Source organism: Macrobrachium nipponense, chromosome 41, assembly GCF_015104395.2.
Source record: "Macrobrachium nipponense isolate FS-2020 chromosome 41, ASM1510439v2, whole genome shotgun sequence".
In the NCBI taxonomy this organism is placed as follows: Eukaryota; Metazoa; Arthropoda; class Malacostraca; order Decapoda; family Palaemonidae; genus Macrobrachium; species Macrobrachium nipponense.
The window spans coordinates 25,939,301-25,961,948 of record NC_061102.1 but is presented as its reverse complement, the minus strand read 5'-3'; the positions used below and the strand labels follow the sequence as shown (position 1 = coordinate 25,961,948).

At 46.7% G+C, this 22,648-nt stretch overlaps 1 protein-coding gene across 1 annotated transcript in view; it reads left to right on the top strand.

Annotated features, from left to right (window-relative positions):
* Positions 1-13,356: 13,356 nt before the first annotated feature.
* The window catches only part of LOC135212806 (transcription factor Dp-1-like), a 185,900-nt gene continuing 176,608 nt past the window's right edge, over positions 13,357-22,648 (top strand). Inside the window, exon 1 of the mRNA XM_064246577.1 lies at positions 13,357-13,548. Within this exon, the coding sequence (XP_064102647.1) occupies positions 13,357-13,548 (192 nt within the window). The remainder of the gene's footprint in view (positions 13,549-22,648) is intronic.

Genomic DNA, 22,648 nt, shown 5'->3' with positions numbered 1-22,648 from the left:
CAGGTCCTGAAGGCAGGTGTCTGGGCCAACCAGACCACCTTCACGTCTTCTACCTTCGGGATATTGCCCACAAGTCCTTGGATACTTTTTCCTTGGGACCTGTGGTGGCTGCTCAACACGTTGTGTAAGCTTACCCAGCACCCGAGCAGGCAGAACAGCATCGATTCCTGGTATGACTGGGAGAATGAATGTGCGAGTGAGAGTGTGACTGGCTTCTCTTCACCATCTTTCTCTACCTCTACCTGTGGGCAGAGGGACACGGTCGTCACCATGCTGGAAAGGAGTCAGATGCAGGTAAGCTACTCGACCGAGCTCCATCCTATCCCTTTCATCAGGGATAGGAGCGTATATCCACCACTTCCTCCTACAAGGGGGGGGAAGTGGATGCCTACATGAGACAAACCCATGACTTTATATTTGCTCCTGTACAGGAACAAGTTCTTACAATGCTGGTACGAAGAGATACGCTTGCCTCTCTCTTAGTACTCGGCCCAGAGGTCTGACCATTGATCCTGCGGTGCACACCCCGATCAATCGGACAGAGGCTGGATCCCTCCCCGCGCTCTTACGACCAGGGAGGCATTCCAGGGATGGACGAACACCAGTCTGTTCATCAAAAGACTCTGATTCCTCCCACCAAGAAGTGTGTCTTCCTATTGTTAAAGGACCGATGGTTTGTATTACGTATCGGAACAAATGACAATTTGTCGAAAATTGCATTTTTCCTAACTATACAAACCTGAGGTCCTTACATATAGTCCTCCTCATGCCACCCCTCACTCTGCGTATTTGCATGGGCCAAAAGCAAAAGTGATTTTGTTTATCCATCCCAGTCGCGCGGCGCGCGACGATCGGACAAGCAGTTAACTACCGTTCTCCCCTTGTTCGAAGCTTACAACCGTTCCAGCTGCCGCTAGCTACTTCCTATTGTTAAAGGACCTCAGGTTTGTATAGTTAGGAAAAATGCAATTTTTGACATTGTCATTTTCTGGTTGACATTTCATGGTATTTGTTGAAGCATTCTTGGATTGTACATGTAGGCTTAAGGCGTATTTAGATAGTTAGGCTCTGTATTCGTGATTGTGACAGTATTTGTTCGATTTTGAATTTATTCCCGATTACGACACTTTTTGGACTAGACACCTATATCGAACTAGAGTGCTTCTAGCTTTAGGTATTGCAGCAAAGCTGTATTGCATGACTTACAAAAGAATCTTATGATTCTACAGTGAAAATATTACAATTCTCACAGTGTGTACAGATTACAGAGGACAGGTGTGTTCATTAGATATAAGATGTAGCGAATGTATTGATTGGGTCGTTTAAGAAGTTGAAGACCTTACACATTTATGTAAATGGGCAAGAGATAGGGAAAGAAAGGAGATTGCTAGGCATAAGCAAATAGTAAGTTCATTAGTTATCCAGGAATTCCCATAATGTTGTTAATTATAATTGTCATTGTTGATGAAACCTGCAATTGTTCATATTACGAAACAAACCTCGATCTTAAACATTAGGATTAACTAGCGCCAAGCTGGAAACTGGTAGAATAAAATTGAACTTGTGCGATCCAGGGACTATTGGCATCTATACCACGTCATGGGCAGTATAAACCACAGAATGCCCTCTGTGTCGTATGACGGACCCCACCTGCATTTCTCTTTCTACCGCCTTTTTAAGATAGGACGTGTTCTCTGTCTATCTGTTTAAAAAACCAAAAAAAGGTTTTTAGTTTGTCCGTTTTTATCCATTTCAATTTCATTTTCATACATTCAACTTACCTGTCAGATATATACATAGCTATCGACTCCGTCGTCCCGACAGGAAATTCAAATTTTCGCGGCACCTCGCTACAGGTAGGTCAGGTGATCTACCCGCCCTGCTCTGGGTAGCAGGATAGGAAACTATTCCCGTTTTCCCTTTTCTAATCAGATTCTCTCTGTCGCCGTAGTATCAACATTGTTGTTACTTCCTCCTGACTGGAATTCTTTTTTCACAACGCTTTTGATCCATCTTTCGACTGATTTTTGGTGACGTACTTGGATCGTTTGTTTGGCATTCGCTATCGTGACTGGTTTTTTGGACTTCGCTTTGATTTTTCGTGAAATATGTCTGATTCTAGTGTTAGCTTCAGAGTGTGTGTGAATGAAGGCTGTAAGGTGAGGATTCCGAAAGCTTCGGTAGATCTCACACTACATGCAGTGGTTGTAGAAAGGGTGAATGCTCAATTGAGAATAACGTGTAACGAGTTGTGAGAGATTGAGTGCGCAAGAATGGAGAATCTGACTTCTTACTTGAAAGAAGTTAGAGAAGGATAGAGAGAGGAAGGCGGCTTACAAAAGCCGGGAAAAATGTCTAGTAGTTCTGTAGCTGCTGCTGCTTACTCTTAATTATTGCCCATTCTGTTTCGCAGGCCCGTTCACAAAGTTTATCCCTCTGATTCCGCCTCAGAAATAGCGGACTCAGAGCTTCCCTTCAAAAAATGCAAGAGAAAATGAAGCATTAGAAGGTAAGAGAAGTGAATGTGGTTTCTCGAGTGATGTTTAGTGTCCCCAGTGTAGTGGAGGGGGCGTCTGGTCGTCCCTGCGACGCTCCCAGGTCTAGACCTCTTCCAAGCTCCCTGGCATAGAGGAGAAGGAAAAAAAACCCAGTCGAAAAGCCCCTTACTGGGGTCGTGGGGAATGATCCCCACGATCAGGCGTAACACCTTCTGCAGCAAAACTCGTATGCATCTCAGTCTGCCAGGGACAGCTATAGAAAAAAAAGCGTCCTTCGTGAGTGCTTTTCATCTTCTAGTTCGCCTCTCCGAGAAGAGGATGGAAAGGAATCGAAGCTTTTCACGTCCGCTAAAAAGGAACTGAAAGAACCTGAGCTTCATTCTAGCCCCGAGAGCTTCTCTGAAGAGGAGGCGCCTTCGGTAATCAAGAAAGCTAAGAAAGGGATTTAGATCCTTGGAAGGGAAAAGACTCTTCGAGCGCCTTCCAGATCCTCCTTCTCCTGATTCGAATGAGCATCGACCAGGAGAATTTTGATGAATGTACAGGAGCAAATAGCGTCTTTGGTAGGTAGTACTTTCTAAGGAGCCTACTCGTTAACTTGGAAAAAGGATGACAGGCTTCCGATTAAGAGATCCAAATACCGATCTCCTGTCGGGCGCAGACGAACCCTCCAGGGAGTTGTTTGCACAGCGGCCATCTCTGGGGGGAGCGGTGCGTTTAGGCAGGCGAGACGTGGGAAAGGAAGTACTCCTACCAAGCGTCAGGCGCCAACTAGGAGCCAGGCGCCAAGTAGGCGCAAAGAGCTGACTTTACTGTAGATCGTTCTAGGCCCAGATCTTCATCAAGCAACAAGAGCCAACTTGGAGAAGAGAGAACTCCCTGATAGGAGTATAGCGGCCCCGCTAGCGCAATATACTTGCTATTCGAAAGGCGCATTCCATGAGCGATACTCCTACAAGGCCTCAGGAGTATCGGAACTAGATGCGCCTTCCGTAGGTCAGGAAGTATTCTGGGAAGAGATACTCCTGCCAAGCGCCTTGATTACTCAGGCCCTCGATACTCCTCCAGGCGCCAGGAGTATTCTGGACTTTCTTTTACTCCTACCAGGCGCCAGGAGTATTCGAAGCGTGATGCGCCTACCAGCGCCAGGAGTATTCTGAGCTTAATACTCCTAACAGGCGCCAGGAGTATTTGGAGCGAGATGCGCCTTCAAGACGGCAGGAGTATTCGAAGAGTGTAACGACTGTCAGGCGCCAGGAGTATTCCAAGCAGGTTACTCCTACCAGGCCTCAGGAGTATTCTCAGCGAGATACTCCTGCTAAACGCCGGCGCATTTTCTCCTCGAAGAAAGCTTGACATCGACAGGAGTCTAAACAGGCGTAGAGCAGTGATACGTGATCTCCTAATGATAAACGTAAGGAGAGAGTTACTCCTTGGCCCATCTCCTTATAGAAGTGCTTCTTCTTTTCGGAAAGGAAGAAATCTTAGAGAGGAGAAGAGAGGGGAAGGGAGCCCTTCTCCTTCCGATCCTATTAATTTAGATGACGGCTTCGGAGGACGCAAGTTTACTAACAGAGAAGGGCTCTCGAATTACAAAGTCTTTCTGCTCTTCTCTTAGAAGAATATGGAGATGCATTTAACTCCAGCCGCTCCTCCTTCTCCTCGCTCTCTATTTTCAAGTACGAAGGACACAAGTCTTCGTCTTTCCTGAAAATGAAGCCGGCCATATCCCATGAAAAGGGCCTTACAATCTCTGGACTCCTGGATCAAGACTAAGAAGGAGTTAGGAAGGACGATCTTTTGCATGCTCCACCCGCTAAACTAAAGGGGCAGGAGAGGCATATGGTACGAAACGGAGAAAAACATGGGATGTCTGCCCTGTTTCAGCTGAATCGGACTTCTCCAAGTCTCGTAGACTCGTCGAGGAGACATGCCTTAATTCAGCAAAAGCAACATGGGGTTCTTTCGGAAATGGACCATCTCCTCAAGGGACTTTTTCACACTTAGAAGTATTTAACTCCTAGATTGGTCCCTTGGGTCATTGCTAAGAAGTCCCCCATGAAAAAGAACAACTAAGCCCACCTGAAACCTTGCATAGCATCCTTACATGCATAGATAAGGCGGTTCAAGATGGAGCGGCGGAAGTGTGCTCCCTATTCGGTGCGGGAATACTGAAAGAAGAGAGCGGTTTCATAGTGCCTTTCCTCACTAAGGCCGTCTCTCCTTCGCAGAGATCCGCTTTGCTGTATGCGCCTCTCTCTGAGCATTTATTTCCTTTCGCAGTTTGGTGAGAGACATTGCCCCATTCGCTAACGAGAAAGCCACTCAGGATCTTTTAGGCAATCCTCAAGGAAGAATGACGGTGGCTAGTGAGGAAAAGAAAGCATCTAACCACTCAACAACAGCAGCCCTTTCGAGGAGGCGCTCAGGCTAGATCCATCGTCAGAAGGAAAATCATTCTGAAAAAAGGGGAAGATCTGCCTTCCGGGTCCCTTTAAGAAGGGAAAATGAGAAATCTTTCCTCCCAAGACACCTGTAGGAGCCAGGTTACAATTCTTAGCGGGGAGCATGGGAAGACCATAGGATCCGATCCCTTGGTCAATGTCAGTAATCCAAGAAGGGTTATTATATCCCATTCAAGGACAGACCCCCCTTGACAACGTCACCGAGGAACTGTCAGCCAGATACAAGGACCCTGTTCTGAGGATACTCTTGTCAAATGGTGGAGCAGATGTGGGACAAAAGAGCAATAGAGCTGTACTGGATCAAAGCTCCCCCCCGGGGTTTTACAATCGCTTTGTTTCTCGTAGCGAAAGCCTCGGGGGCGGATGGAGACGGTACTGGATGTAAGTTCGCCTGAACAAATTCGTACAACAACAAGAAGTTCAGCATGGAAACGTCGCCCTCAGTACTTGCAGCTCTCCGTCAGGGAGATTTGGATGGCGTCTCTAGATCTTCAAGACGCATATTTCCACGACTTCCCGATTCACCATTCGTCGAGGAAGTACCTTCGTTTCATGTTCGAGGGAAGGATCTATCAGTTCAGGGCCCTGTGTTTCGGCCTTTCTACGGCTTCCCCAAGTCTTCACAGACTGATGAAAGAAAAATGTGTCAAAACACCTTCACATGAAAGGATGAAACGTCTCCCTACCTGGACGACTGGCTCATCAGGGCCAGGTCTCAAAAGCATTGTCCGGAGGAACCTGTCAACAATCCTGGATTTGACAAAGACAATTAGGATTAATCGTGAACCTCGAGAAATCCCAGATGGTAACCCCAGGCCAGAACGTAGTCTATCTGGGATTCAGGATGGATTCTCGGGGTTTTCGAGTATTTTCCTTCTAAGAGAGAGTAAGGAAAAATGGCTGTGCCACAGTATTGAAATTTCTTAGAGAAAGGAGCGTACTTCAGCGAGGGAATGGTTGAGGCCTTCTGGGGACCCTTTTCCTCGCTTCGAACAGTTCTTTTCTTTCTAGGAAGACTGCATCTCCGTCCGCTTCATTGACTTCCTGAGAAGCAGTTGGAGTTGGAAGACAGGACAGCTCTCGGACACGTTTCCGATCTCATTAGAAGTAAAACAACAGTTTAAGGTGGTGGTTGACCCCCTTGCCCAAGAAAACAGAGGAGTATCCTTAGAAGTTCGGAAACCAAACCTGACATTGTCTCAGACGCGTCGGAGACAGGTTGGGGTGCGACTCTAGGGTCCGAAGAAGTGTTAGGCACCTGGTCGGAAGAGCAGGTGTCATGGCACATAAAATTGCAAGGAAGCTCTTTGGGCGATTCACCTCGCGTTAAGGACTTCGAGCAAGATAGTCAGAGACAAAGGTAATTCAGATCAACTCCGACAATACGACCGCTCTGGCTTATGTCAAGAAGCAAGGAGGAACTCACTCTTTCCGCCCTATACGAACTGGCAAGAGATCTGCTTGATTTGGGCCCAAATCAAAAGGAATGTGGCGTCCTTCTAAACGAGATTTGTTCAAGGGGAGAGGAACGTGAGAGCGGACAGACTGAGCAGGAGGTTCCAGTCCTTCCTACAGAAATGGACCCTCCCACTCGGAAGTCTGTCAGACCCTTGGTATCTTGGGGGAAAACCACAGATAGATCTATTCGCCACGTTTTCTCTCCAAAAGGATAGACACATTTTGCGCCCTGGTAGAGGATCCCAGGGCCTATGCTATAGACGCCTTTTCTCCTGGACTGGTCAGGGCTAGACGTGTACGCTTTTCCCCCATTCAAGATTCTGGGGGAAGTAGTCAGAAGTTTGTGGCCTCGAAGGGAAACCAAACAGAATGACTCTGATAGCCCCATATTGGCCATCGCGAATTTGGTTCACGAGGTGATGGAGTGGACAGTGGACTTCCCCCCCCAGATCTCTTCCAACAGGATAGATCTGCAAACAACCCACCCCACTTCGAGAGGTACCATCAAAATCTACCCGCTTCTTTGCTCTTGACTTGCCCTTTCGACTATCGAAAGATTTGGTCAAGAGCGAGAGGGTTTTTTCTCGCAAGGCGGCAAGCGCAATTGCTAGAGCCCGCAGAGCATCTACTAGGCGAGTGTACCAATCGAAGTGGGAAAGTTTTCAGAAAAAACTGGTGCAGGTCGAAGAAGCTGTCCTCATTTCCAATACCTCTGTAACCGAAATTGCGGATTCCTTCTTTTTTTCCTGAGGCAAAAGTACATCTCTCTGTACCAACAATTAAAGGATACAAGAATAATGCTTTCGTCAGTCTTTGGAAAACAGAGGCTTAGACTTGACGAATAATAAAGATTTGCACGATCTCATCCGCTCTTTTGAAAACGTCCAAGTCAGTAGAGCCTAGGATTCCGAGCTGGACTTAGATGTGGTTTCTGAAATTTCGTCCTCGGAAAAGTTCGAACGACTCATAACGGCGTCATCCGTGATATCACTAGAAATGTATATTTCTTCTATCTCTGGGCTACGGGCTAAAAGGGTCAGCGAGTTGCACGCCCTGAGTCACGAGTTGGTTTCAAGAAGATTCTGCGATTGTTCATTCCAGACTCTTTTTCTTGCCAAAAACGAGAACCCTTCGAATCCCTGGCCTAGGAGTTTCGAGGTAAAAGGACTTACTAGCCTAGTAGGCAGAGAAAATAGAAAGATCACTTTGTCCAGTTAGAGCACTGAAAATTCTATCTGGGACAGAAAGGGAGAAGCGGTTGGGAGGCTCACAACATGGTCTTTGGTGCTCGGTAAAAGACCCCAAGAGACCTATGTCTAAAAATGCTTTGGCCTTCTTTTGTTAGAAGTGTAATTACCGAGGCTCATAAAGAACTGCCCAGATGACTCTTTTAATCTAATTAAGAGTAAGAGCTCATGAGGTAAGGGCAATCGCAACATCAATGCGTTCCAGAGAAATATGTCACTTAAAAATATTTTGGATGCAACCTATTGGAGATGCACTCAGTATTTGCATCTCATTATTTTAAAAGATGTGCGAGTAAACATATGAGAAATGTTTTTCTTTAGGTCCGTTTGTGTCAGCACAGACGGGTTCTGGTAAAGGATTTAGAGCACCGATCCTTAAATATGTGTACGTAACCCTCTTGTCGGATGTGTTCTCGTGTTTTTCCTGTGCATGGGAGTGTCAGATGTCGCAACTGGCGGCCTTCACTTCGCATTCATTAGGAAAATCGAGTGACAGCTGACTATTAGAGGGGTACAAAATTTTATTTTTTGTATGTATGAGTTTCGAGTTTGTGGTTGTTTGCTAAGAGTTTGGGATGACTCTTGGCAATCTTAGAACTAACACGGGTTAGGATCGGGTGATCGGGATCGGTTGTGTGCTCCTTAAAGAAGGCGTGTTGTCATATAAGCGGATTAGCACCCCCTTGACAAAACGCCAGTTAGGCTCTGCCGAGTAAGTGGATAAAGACCCCATCGACAGACCAGCAAGAACTCTTGGCCACAGATCACTATCTCGCTAAGGCTCTTGAGATGAAGCAGACTCCTGGGCAGTAGCCACGAAGTCTTCCATATAATAAGGTAGGAAAACTAAGGTTTATTTATACCTACAACATATGTTGTTTACCTGTCTAGTCAGTTAGTTAGCTGTCTCTTGCCCTCCACCAAAAGGGTGTCAATCAGCTATGTATATACTGACAGGTAAGTTGAATGTATGAAAATGATATTGTTATGATACAATAAAGTTTCATACATACTTACCTGGCAGATATATACAATTGAAGACCCACCCAGCCTCCCCGCAGGAGACAGGTGGAAGAGAGAATCTGATTAGAAAACGGGAATAGTTCCTAGTCCTGCTACCCAGAGCAGGGCGGTAGATCACCTGACCTACCTGTAGCGAGTGCGCGAAATTTGAATTTCTGTCGGGGACGACGGAGTCGATAGCTATGTATATATCTGCCAGGTAAGTATGTATGAAACTTTATTGTATCATAATATCATTTTTCTTATTAATTCTCTTTTTTCTGGATGTGCTCAGTGTGGGTGTGAGCTGTAAGAGAATGTAAGTGGTGAGATGGAGTGTTTTGTATCACCGTCGTGATCTTCTTCCGTTTCGAAGACGAGACAAAGGAAATGCCCTGGAGTCAGTGGCTTTCCTTGTTCAAGATTCCTAACTTCGATGTCAACGTATCCTCATCCAACGTGTAGTAGGTGCAGGGAAAATGTATGTACAATTACTAATCCTTGTTCTGTTTGTTGTGGTTGGTCGGTGGAACAGTGGAGGAAGTTTTATGAGATAGGCCAGTACAAAAGAAAGGAGTCGACGCCATCTTTGGATGACCAAGCGTCGCCGGCTTCTTTTGTATCGGCAATACACCAGATTGCTCCATATGTTTCGCCACCTGCCTTTGATTTGTCCCATACCCCTTCGGTTTCTCCTAGTGGTTAGTTTTCAGAAACGCCAGGAGGGGTTTTGGGTAATTTGATGCATAATATTTACGCTCCTTTGTTCCCAGCAGGGACGGGGGGAAGCATCGCCATCTTTGTTCCAGGTGCCGGCTCCCGATTCTAACAGGATGGAAGGTATGTGGGCGGCGCTAGGCCTTCCAGGCGTACCAACCTTGGAAGGTTTGCTGTCGCATTATATGGCGTCACGGTTCCAGCAGAATCCGGCAGCACTGAATATTCCTCATCCCCCGGGCTTGCACTTTATGGGAAATAATGTCGTGGCTACGCCAACAACTTCATTGGTTACGGCGATGCAGAATGTTGGGGTAGTTTTGCTGTAAACCCAGGGATGCCAGCAGCAGCCCAGTCTCTCCCTACAAGATTGGTGACGTCACAACCGACGCCACGCACAGACATGGCAGACGCGATGACGTCACAGCCTACTGCTTCTCAGTCTTCTTCGCTGCCTCCGGACTCAAATAAGCTTTCTGACTCGGTAGTACACACTAACGAAGAAATTACAGGATCTAGAGAAGAAAATTAATAAGAAAGACAAAAAGAAAAGGCGTGATTCGTCTTCTTCCTCTAGCTCAGCGTCATTGCTAAGTTCGATGACATCACGGCGTGTACCAGTCAAGTGTTGGAGGATACTAGATTTTGCGACTGTTTCTCGGGCCAAGAGGAGAAGAGTGAATTCTTCTTCATCTTCGGGCCAGGACAATCACATCCCAGTCAGCAAGAAAGGCAAGAAGTCAGTGGCTGGTAAGCTCAAAGCTAGTGGGCGAAGCCGTTTACAAGAGTCGAACGAGCGAGTCGACGGCCGATGGGATAACGGCCGACGCAGAGTTGCCAGTAGAGACCATAAAGAGTCAAAGAAAATCTAGTGTCGTTGGCGAAATCGGCGTTTGGGGGGGAAAAGTGCAGCAAAGGATAGAGCACAGATACCGGTTTCGCCTGTAAGACCGTTTAAAATACGGAGAAAAGATGATAAGGCTCCTATTATAAGGTCGAAAAATAGCGAGTTGGCATCCTCATCTGATACGTTGGTGGAAGGCATTGTCTGCCTAAATGAAGGATGAAGGCCGAATTCTCCGATGGTTGCTGGAGACGATATTAATCGTCATGGAAAGGAAGTGAGCTCGGTGGTCAGCGGAGATCCAAGAAGCCGCGGCCGTAGGGGAAGACGGCCATGAAGCACCCTGATGTTTGTCAGGGGATAGGAGTGGGATAGCGTCTCCTGTGGCTGAGCACAGTACGCCGTATGCCGAGGTGATTGATTTGATTCGTCAATTCAATAACCTTTCGGAGAGAACGGAAACACCTGCCAGTATGCTTCCTCCGGGGATTGACATGGCGTTTGGTGCAAAAAAGGATACTAAGGTGTCGTATGAATTGCCTTGTTCAAATCATGCGGAGTCTGTTTTACAACACGTAAACACACAGATTGCGGGAAGGGATAATTCCTTCAGATCGAATAGATCGTTTAAGTTTATCCCTCCTCCAATGATGAAACATAGAAAATATTATACTACACCGACGGTTCCTTTACTGTCTAGACAAATTAACCCAAATGTGGTAAGGTTAAGACCTGGATTAACCTTAGATCAGGTAAAAATGGAATGCCTTCGGTGACTTGCCAAGAGGCTGCTACGTTAGAAGCAACAGCTGCTTCTGTCTTTCAGACTGCTTCTTGGTTGGATTTTTGGTTGACAGCAGTTGCAAAGATTGCATCCTCAGAAGTGACGAGGAAGGCAGTGGACGAATCAATGTTCATTAGATTACTACAATCAGGTGCCAAAGCAATTGCGTACCTGACAAATTTAAGTGCCAATGTTTGGGCAAATATCATGTTAATGAGGAGGGATGCAGCTTTAGCTAGACTAAGTCGCACTGTTGATTTGGATTCCCTAGTAGCAAGTTGCCAGAGGCCATACTAGAAGAGGCTATAGATAGGAGAAGGATGGACACTTAACGGCAGTCAGGAAAACATCTAGCAGTCAGGCTAATCCTATGGAGGTAAGGCAACAGCAAATACCTCGGAAGAAGCCAGTGAGGCATAACATCCCAATAGAGCAACAAGACCCTCTTCCCCAAAGAAATTAACTCATCGGCCCTTTCACAATAGAAATAACAGAGGAAGGGAGATTAGGGGAAGAGGAAGGGGCTCAAGACGATAGGATAGGCGCCTCTCATCACTCAGCCACCAGTGGGGGGGGTTGCCTGGCAAATCACTGGAAGGTGTGGCAGGAACTGGGAGCAGAGCAGTGGGTGGTGGAGGTTCTCAGAGTCGGGTATTTGATTCCGTTCGAAGTATCCCCACCCCTGACAGAACAGCCATTGCCTCACCTCGCTTATGCTCAAGAACCTCAGAAGGCTTTTATTCTGCAAGAGGAAGTGAAGATGATGATGGAAAAAGGGTTTGTGGAACAAGTACCCATTCCGTCAAAGGGGTTTTACAGCAGGATTTTCCTTGTACCCAAAGCCAGTTGGGACTAGAGGACAGTAATAGACCTGTCAACTTTGAATCTGTTTATAAGAAAAACCAGATTCAAAATGGAAACTCCAAAGACGGTTCTACAAGCAGTCAGGGTCAAGGACTTTATGCTGACAATCGGCTTGAAAGATGCATATTTTCAGATCCCAGGCCATCTGTCTTCCAGGAAATTTCTCCACTTCAGTCTTGCAGAGAAAGTTTTCGAGTTCAAAGTTCTGTGCTTCGGATTGACAACATCTCAAGTTTTTACAAGTGTGTTCACTCTCGTGTCGACATGGGCACATGCTCAGAGGATCAGGCTAATAAGATATCTAGACGATTGGCTGGTGATAGCAAAGTCCAGAGAGAAATTACTCAGGGACAGGGCAGGGGACCCTTCAACGTTTTGTCACAGCTTAGGCATGTGGTAAAATCAGAGGAGAAGTCGCAGTTGGATCCAAGTCAACGGCTGGTGTATCTGGGAATGGTTATAGACACAATAAAAGCCAAAGTATTCCCGACAGACCACAGAGTAGAGAAATGCAAACAAGTGGTGAATGCCTTTCTGGAAAAACAAACACAGCCAGCAAAACAGTGGCAGGTAGTACTGGGAGTTCTAACTTCCTTGGAGAAGCTAGTACCACAAGGGAGGTTACACCTTCGATCTCTACAATGGAGGATGAAGGAGTTCTGGTCTCCAATAGTAGATCACCCGTACGAGCAGATTCCCTTGTCGGCAGAAGTGAGGAAAGACTTCCTGTGGTGGGTGAAGACAGTGGGATGTTCCTCTTCAGCAACACTCCCCGGATATCTGCTGTTCTCAGATGTGTCGCTAGAAGGTTGGGAGCGCATATGGAGGAAGCTGATGATTTTAGCAAAAGGAGCGGCGAGGACAGAAAACTCCATATAAACGTGCGGGAGCTTAAAGCAGCATCTCTAGCACTACAGGAATTTTGGGAGAGGGTGCAGGGGCATTCAGTGGTTTTGATGTCAGACAACACCACAGTAGTAGCTTACATAAACAGACAAAGAGGTCTAGTGTCTCGACAGTTACTTGTGATGACAGTTCAACTTCATCAGTGGGCTGTAGAGAGAGTAGAGACATCAGGACGAGATATATGCGGGAAAAAGAAACGTAGTGGCTGACAAGTTGAGCCGCAGTGATCAGATCCTGGGAATGGAGTGGTCCTGCCACCAACAATTAGTGGACAGAATGCGCAGGTTGTGGGGAAAGGCCAATCATAGACCTATTTGCAACCAGGTACAACAAAAAGTTGGGAGTGTATTGTTCGGTAGTCCGGATGTAGAGGCAGTAGCAGAAGATGCTCTACAACACCCATGGGACAATTTGGACGTTTACGCATTTCCTCCATTTTGTCTAATCCGTCAGGTTCTGAACAGGGTAATGTGGTCTCAGAATGACTCTGGTAGCTCCGTTATGGCCAAAGGCGAAATGGTTTCCGGACCTCTTGGAACTCCTGATAAGACGTGCAGAGAGAGTTACCCCCATGGAACAACCTGCTATGTCAGCCGCACATGGAGAGGTACCACCGGTCGGTGAAGTCTTTATCACTTCACGGGTGGAGATGTCGAGTATCTCTTGCGAGCAAGAGGATTTTCGCAAAAAGCAGCAGCGCACACGGCAGGAAATATCAGAAAGTCATCGGCAGCAGTATACCAAGGAAAATGGTCAGCATACTGTGATTGGTGTCGTAGAGGGAACTTGTCTCCACTCTGTACCACTATTCAGCAATTAGCAGACTTTCTGATATATCTCAGGACAGAAAGCATATGTCTGTGTCTGCAGTGAAGGGGTACAGGGTGGCTCTAGCCTCGGGTCTTTACCACATGAAAGGCCGTGGACATTTTCATCTTCTTGGGAGTTGGCCATGTTGATGAAGAGCTTTGAGGAGTCGTTCATCAAAGGAACTGAAAGCCCCAGATTTGGATTTGACCATGGTACCCAGTAGTCTGACAAAACCCCCCTATGAACCACTAAGGCAGTCCACAGATAGGAGCCTGACCCTGAAGACAGTCGTCTTGTTGGCCCTAGCTTCAACCAAAATGGTGGGGGGAACTACATGGCATGTCATCTATTGTAAAGCACTCGAGAGGTTGGAAGTCAATGGCATTCGGGGTGCCGGAGGTTGTTCGTAAGTACAGGACGGAACAATAAGGAAGTGTCCAGAAATACAATATCGTTTGTTCATGAAACTTACCTGTCAGATATATATATAGCTGTATTTCCCGAAGTCCGACAGAAATTAAAAAACTTACGACACACGTAGTGGGAGTCAGGTGGTTTAGTACCCATTCCTGCCGCTGGGAGGCGGGTATCAGGAACCATTCCCATTTTCTATTCATAATTTTTCTGTCGCCGGTGTTGTAAACAACAGTTTTCAGCACCTCCGTCTTGAATTTAGGAAACTTGGCTACTATAACTACCCCTTTTTGATTTTTTGGTATCTTGACTTTTGGATCGGTGGCTAGGCACACGTTAATTGTGGATTTGATTGATTTTGGCTTGATTTCTCTTTAAATAAGATGTCTGGTTCTAGTTTGGCTAGCGCCAGGTTTTGCACCAAGAGTGAATGTCGAGGTAGGCTACTGAAAGCATCAGTAGACCCTCATACTTTGTGTAAGAGTTGCAGGGAGCATGATTGTATGTATGAAAGTCGCTGCAAGGAATGTGTGTCTTTCAGATTCTGGATGGAGAGCGTATGAGTCCTATCTTCGTAAGCTTGAACGGGATAGGTTAAGGTGGTCTTCCTCCAGGAGCGTTTCAGGTAAACATCAGGAAGTTAATGTTTCTCCTACTAACCCTCCTTTAATCACTACTCCTAACCCTGTAGTGTTACCTTCGGGCCCTGAAACAGTGTCTGTGGAGGGTAATACACTTACGTTAATCTTAGAGTCGATTTGTAATTTAGAATCTAAAGTGCTCGCCTTAGAAGGCAAAAGTGAAGGTGCAAAGTGCAGTGACAGTGCTCCTTCGTTTGTGGAGGGTGCGTCAGATCGGCCCCATTTCGCCTCTAGGCCTAGAGCGCTGCCGGACTCCCAGGTTTCAGGGAGAGGGCATGTCGAAAGCCGCAGGAGGGTTACGGGGAACGCCCACCGATCTGACGTGCCTTCGGCAGTATCTGTTGACGCTACCCAGACTGCCAAGGAGCGTTCGCGTGCACGTCTCCTCAAAGAGTGTTTCTCTTCTTCAGAGGCTTCCTCCCCGCACAAGGGGTGGAGCTCTCAGTCAGTTTCACGCCCGCTGAAAAGGAGCGTTGGTGATCGTGACGCTTCACGTCCAGTTTTTGCTCTCAAGCGGCGATCTTCGCCTGAGTGTGTGTTCACAGCCTTCCCGCCACAGAAGAAACGTAAAGAGTCATCTGATGATGACTTTTTTGAGCGCCCCAGTCGCTCCCGAGCGCGTTCTGCGGCAGTTCTTGGGAGAAGGAAGAAGGCGTCCCCTCGCCCCTCGCCTTCTCACAGAATCAGCCCGTCTCCTGACAGGGAATCTTCTCCTACTGAGAAGATCCTGCGCTCGTTGCAGCAACAACTTGCAGAAAGGATGACAGTCTACCAGTGAAGAGATCTAGAAGGTCTCCCTCTCTTATCCTCGCTCGCTCTCTCTCCACTTTCGTCACCTGCTAGAGTTTGTGCGGCTTCTCTAGAGGACGCGAAGAGGAAGTTTCCGCTCTTCGCATGAAGCGGTAGTTACCCGCTCGTAAGCTTGCTGTGCGAGGGCTCGATATTTGCGTGGACGCTTCGGTGCTAGTACATGATCTTGACGCTCGGTCGGACGCCAAGCGAACGCCAGTGACAACTAAGAGTGCACCAGCGGAAGCGGAGCGTGCGCGAGATGTTAAGCGCGCTTTAGTGAACGTCATACGCACGCCAGTGGACGCCAAGCGTGCGCCAGGCGGACGCCAGGAGCGCGCAGTGGATGCCAATCAACGCGCAGTAGAAGCAGGCGCGCGCCAGTGGACGCCAGGTGTGCGCCAGCGGACGCTCGGCGGGTGGACGTGGATGTGGGGAATTTCGTCGATCACCCACCTGTTTTGAGGATCCTTTGCAAGTTACTTCGGGACTTAGAGAGGCAACCGGAGTTACTATTAAAGAGTCAGCTTTGCCTTCAAAAAAACACTTCACAGCAACGCTCCTCTTGGAAACTTTAGACCGGATAGTCTAGGTTCAGCCTTACTTCCTCCGACTTCACCTGTGTCAGAAGCAGAGGTTAGCGACGCTTCGGTTGAAGTTGATGATGAGAAACCGTTGGCTCCGGTCTCTTCTGATACCAGGTCTTGACCCGCCTTATTCAATCGGAGTTCGGAGATACTTTTCATCCTGAAGCTCCTCGCTCTCCTCCCTCTCAACTTTCTTCTTCCAAGATCAATAAAGTCTCGGGATTTGTCAGGATGAAGAAGTCCCTTTCGACAAAGAGGGCTGTTCGTAAAGCCCATGACTGGATGGAGAAAAGGAAGTCTCAGGGAAAGACCTCATTTGCTCTTCCACCTTCAAGACTTAGTGGGAAAGCAGGCATATGGTACGAGACGGGAGAAGAAGTAGGCATTAGACTTCCCTCGTCAGCCCAAGGAGACTTCGCAAGCATTGTGGATGCCTCGAGGAGGTCTCACTTGTCCTCTTCGAAAGTTTCCTGGTCTACTACGGAAATGGACCACCACCTTAAAGGCCTCTTTCAAACGTTAGAGGTCTTTAACTTTCTAGATTGGTTGTCTGGGAGTTCTGGATGCCAAGTCAGGAGTTCCGAATCGATTAGCCTGGGGGAGCTGGTTCCAGCGTAATGTGTGTATGGACAAGGCCGTCAGAGATGGTTCGGAGGAGCTAACAGCTCACTTTTGCACAGGGCTCTTGAAGAAGAGATCCCTGTTTTGCAATTTCACAGCTAAATCCGTCTCTCCGTCACAAAAGGCAGATTTGCTCTTTGCTCCTTTTTCGGATCATCTCTTCCCCCAGGCTATGGTTAAAGATATTGCTACCAGTCTCCAGGAGAAGGCCACGCAAGATCTCCTCGCACAATCTTCAAGGAGACCTGGGGTACCTTCGTCGTCGGGAGTTTTCGATTCTCAAGAAATCGAAGCCCCTTTCAAGGTAGTTCTTCTCGAGACCAGCCCTCGAGCAGGGTTGCCAAGTTGGCAACTTTGGTGCCAAAATCATGAAAGTTGGCAACTTTCTGAGGTGGTTGGCAACAGAATTTTGTGGTTGGCAAACTACTACCGAAAATGGCAACTTGTTGGCAACTTTCGGTTATCAACAATATATTGTTTGATTTTCTGAACGATTGTTGCAAAATTTCTACTGCAAAGTCCACAATTATGCTTTGCCGCTTACCATTCACAGCCAGAATAGTTTGAAATTAATTTCTTTGCCAATACAAAGGTCAAACCTCCACTCTCACCTGAGTAATCACGAATTAAGAACGACGTTTTTTGCCGCCACAGCCACGTTTGTGTGTTGTGTTGGAGAGTTGCTGTGATATTTTGCTTGAGTTTCATATAGAGTTATAAGTGATATTAGTACGATTTATTGTTGTGTCTGTGTGTATAGTATCTTTCCTTTCGATAACACGATCATAAAAATTACGTAGACCTATAAGGGAGTATGCCTTTTTGTCGGTTTACGCATCTTATGACGCTTTTGAATTATAGGCCTATCTTATATTCAACTGTTTTATTTTGGTTCTTGTGTTTATTCTTGTTTGTTGCTGCTGTTATAGTGCTTGTAGTGTCTTCCAAAATTTTTCATATGGTATCCTAAACATTGCAGAATAAACATAGGCCTATTCATAAAATATTGGCGCAAAGAATTATCCGCCTACTCTTAACTGAAATTTAGTAATGCTTCAATCAAAAGTAATCGAGATCTTTATGAATATTGTCTGCCCTAGAATATTCTCCTAACAACAAAGAGAGAGAGAGAGAGAGAGAGAGAGAGAGAGAGAGAGAGAGAGAGAGAGAGAGAGAGAGAGAGACGAGAAGAGAGAAGAGAGAGAGGAGAGAGAGGAGGACAGGACTCAATAAGAATGCCCCAAAACCCCCAAAACCAAATGAAGCATGGGCTACTCGCAGTCGCAGACTGGTTTGGATCATCTCATACATAACTTTCAGCTGTCATACATTTTTCTAATTCTAATCTTATGATGCCTTCCTACCATAGCCTTCATTCTCATAGAAACACTACAGCAGCCTTATATTTACTCGTCACAGCAATATAATTTATCCATTTAGTAAAATATATTTTCAGTATAGTCATTGAAAGCAGCTTGATAGTTGGTGTAAGGCTGAGACAGTCCTAAGATTGGCATCCACGCATATGTGTGTATGTAATCTTGCTTATAAGTGTACATTCCACTGTATACTTATACATTATATATCGTGGAGTTGAAAGTTTCAACTTGAAACTACTATATTAATAACAAGATAGACTACCCTATTTCCAACAGATACGGTTAGAAAACCATTTGCAATAAGAAATTGACGTGTAGGCCCATGCCCTGTCATTGTCTCAAAATATAAGAATTTTTATGTATAGGTCATGCCTTGACATTGTCTCAAAATATAAGAATTTATGTGTAGGTCTATGCCTTGACATTGCCTCAAAATATAAGAATTTGATGTGTAGGCCTATCCCGTCATTGCCTCAAAATATATGTTAATTTGGCGTGTAGGGTTATGCCCTATCATTGGCTCAAAATATGTGAATTTCACGTGTAGGCTTATGCCCTGTCATTTTCTCAAAATATAAGAATTTGATGTGTAGGCTTATGCCCTGTCATTGCCTCAAAATATAAGAATTTGACATGTAGGCCTAAGCCCTGGCATTGCCTCATATAAGAATTTTGACGTGTAGGCCTATGCCCTGTCATTGCCTCAAAATATAAGAATTTGACGTGTAGGCCTAAGCCCTGTCATTGACACAAAAGGTATTTCAACAAAATCCATAGACTCCATTACTGTTTATTTATCTCATCCTCACTGGTAGCTAATAGATAGATAGTAAACTTAATGTGATAACACATTTGAATTTTGGCAGGAATAATGGAAAATCAGCTGTTGTTACTTATTGGGGCTTGGGGCAGGAAGGGGGGGGGCCAGTTTGATTCTTTGGGGGACAGTTGCCCCCCCCCCCTAATGACACCCCTTACTGAGATAATAAATGCAATCGAAAACTACCTATTTGTATCAGTACAAAGTTTCAACACAACGATTTATGATACCTTGTGAAAATTCAAGTTTCTCTCATTTTATGGCAAATGCACAGGTAAACTAGAGAATGCATTAAGGAAGGATGTTTTTTGGCTAAATATCAAGGGTTATTAGTGGAAAAGGGAGGTTAGGGAACTTTTGGCAACTTTTCTAGCAATCATTGGCAACTTTTAGCCTTGAAAATCTGGCAACCCTGCCCTCGAGGAAGAGGCACTTCCAGAGGCAGAGCCACTGCGCTTGCCAAGAACAAGAAGTGAGACAGAAGTCCTTCAGTCACCTGTTGGAGCCAGGCTTCAGCTGTTTGTGCAAGCCTGAGAGAGGTGCGGACAAATGGTCCTTAGACATCATAAAGAAGGGTTACCGGATCCCGTTCCTGAAACCACCCCCGCTGTCTACGACACCCAGGGATATTCACCTTCTTATCGGGGCGGAGAAAAGCAACAAAGTGGCTATACGATCTGCTAGATCAGATGATCGTGAAACATGCCGTAGAACAGGTCTCCGACCTGAACTCCCCCGAAATTTTTAATTTTACAACCGACTGTTCCTGGTGCCAAAGCAGTCGGGAGAATGGCGACAGGTACTCGATGTCAGCAGCCTGAACCTCTTTGTCATCAAGCAGAGGTTCAAGATGGAGACACCTCAGTCAGTGATGGGAGCCTTAAGACCGGGGGATTGGATGGCTTCACTAGCTCTCCAGGACGCGTATTTTCACGCCCCTCCCCATCCACCCCCAGTCGAGGAAACCTACCTGCGGTTTGTCCTGAAAGGAAAAGTGTTTCAATTCAGGGCTCTCTGCTTCGGACTCAGCACTGCTCTGATGGTATTCACCCTACTGATGAAGAACATTGCGAGGTGGCTTCATCTTTCCAAAGTCAGGATCTCTCTCTACCTGGACGACTGGGATCATACGAGCCTCCTCGAAAGACCAGTGTCTGGAGGACCTTCACACGACCTTGTCTTTAACGAAGTCCCCTGGGGCTCTTTCTTGTAAACTCGAAAAGTCACATCTGACCCCTTCTCAGTCCTTAGTCTATCTGGGGATTCAGATGGACTCAGTGGCTTTTCGGGCTTTTTCTGTCCCAGGGGGCGACAAACTAGATTGCTTAAGCAAAGTGTCAGCCTTTCTGGGGAAAGAATCATGCTCGGTGAGGGAATGGATGAGTCTGCTGGGGACCATTTCCTCACGGAGAAGTTTGTTTCCCTAGGGAGGTTGCACCTCAGACCTCTTCAATTCTTCCTGGCAAACAATTGGAAGCACCAAAACGACTTGGAATCAATTCTGGTGTTATCGGAAGAGGTGAAGGAACACCTAAGATGGTGGACCGACCCTTTGAAGCTTGCATAGGGTCTTTCCCTCAAGCTTCAGAGCCCCGACCTAGTGTTGTTCTCCGACGCGTCTTCCGCGGGGTGGGGAGCAACACTGGGGGGGGAGGAGTGTCAGGCACCTGGAGAGGGGAACAGGTGTCCTGGCACATAAACCTCAAGGAGCTGGCAGCAGTTCATCTGGCGCTCCAGTTCTTTCAGGACGAAGTCTCCAGCAAGGTGGTGCAGATCAACTCGGACAACACCACAGCCCTGGCATACCTCAAGAAACAGAGAAGAACCCACTCTCAATCCCTGTTCTTCCTTGCAAAAGTAATCCTGTTATGGCGAAGGCACACGATGTCTCTATCCTGACAAGATTTGTATCGGGTAGAAAACGTCCATGCAGATCTCTTCAGTCGGCAAGGTCAACTGCTGCCGACGGAGTGGACCCTTCATCAGGAAGTATGCCAGAGGTTGTGGAAGTTATGGGGATGTCCGCTCGTAGACATCTTCGCAACTTCCAGGACAATGAGACTTCCGCTGTACTGCTCACCAGTTCTAGACCCAGGAGCAGTAGCAGTAGACGCTCTTCTTTGGGACTGGACTGGACTAAACGTATAAGCCTTTCCCCCGTTCAGGATCCTAGGGGAGGTAATAAGGAAATTCGCGGCATCAGAGGGAGCGAGGATGACTCTCATCGCCCCCTTCTGGCCAGCGACCAACTGGTTCACAGAGGTCATGTCTTTCCTAGTAGACTTTCCGAGGACTCTGCCTCCAAGGATAGATCTACTCAAACAGCCCCACTTTGAGAGGTATCACAAAAAACCTCCCCGCTCTGAGTCTGACTGCGTTCAGACTATCCAGAAGTTGGCCAGAGTGAGGGTTTTTTCAAGATCTGTAGCTAAAGCAATCGCAACGGCAAGGAGACCTTCCTCTATTGCCGTATACCAATCCAAGTGGGCTGTTTTTCGGAGCTGGTGCAGGAAGAAAGGCATTTCCTCCACCTCTACCTCTGTGAGCCAGATCGCAGACTTCCTTCTCTACTTGAGGAATGAAGTTCGCTTAGCGGTGCCTACGATAAAGGGCTACAGGAGTGTGCTTTCTGTAGTCTTTAGGCATAGAGGGCTGGACTTAGCCAATAACAGAGACCTTCATGATCTCCTGAAATCTTTGGAGACTTCGAAGGTATCTCAACCAAGAGTTCCTTCTTGGAACTTAGACATTGTTCTTAAGTTTCTGATGTCCAGCAAATTTGAACCGCTCAACTTAGCTTCGCTTAGAAACCTTACAAGGAAAACATTTTTTCTAACTGCTCTGGCGACGGCGAAGAGAGTTAGTGAGATCCAGGCTATAAGCAAGCATGTTGGGTTTAAGAACTCCGATGCAGTTTGTTCTTTAAGCCCTATGTTCTTAGCAAAGAACGAAAACCCTTCCAACCCTTGGCCCAAGACATTTGAAATCAAGGGTTTGACAGATATCGTGGGTCGTGAGCCAGAGAGAGTCCTGTGCCCTGTCAGGGCTCTCAAATTCTATGTAGACAAAACGAAGGACTGTAGAGGACCTTCGGGCAACTTTGTGGTGCTCTGTCAAGAAGCCTGATCTTCCCATGTCGAAGAACGCGCTTTCTTTCTTCTTGAGAGACACCATTAAGGAAGCTCATTCCTCATGCAGTGATAGTGACATGAAGCTTTTAAAAGTGAATGCCCACGAGGTGAGGGCTATTTCGACCTCGATAGCCTTTCACAGAAATATGGCACTCAGTGACATTTTGAGTGCCACATATTGGCGGAGCAACTTGGTGTTCGCTTCACACTACCTGCGGGAGGTGAAAGCGACATACGAACATTGCTCGTCGCTTGGACCATACGTTGCTGCAGACACTGTTTTGGGGGCAGGAGGTAGCACTCAACCTATCCTTTAGTGGTTAGGTGAGATTTTAATTGTGTGTGTGTTTTTTGGTGTGGGGCGACTGCCGAGGCGGATCTCCCTCATTTAGTCTAGTTTAGTGGGATACCTTTGGTAGACTAGGCCAGGTGGTTTTTTACTTCGTTGCCCTCATGGTATGGTCAATGGTCTAGTCACATCGTGGTCACGCCCCCGTTGACAGATCATCTTGACTGCACCAGCTTATAGGTCTCTACCTCGCTGGCAACTCTAGTAGCACAAGCAAGACTTACGTGGCAGTAACCACGAAGCCAGCTATGCTAACAGGTAAGGAACCAAGATATCAATTATCTGCATGTATATGTTTCCTAAAAATTCTATTCTGTCTCTT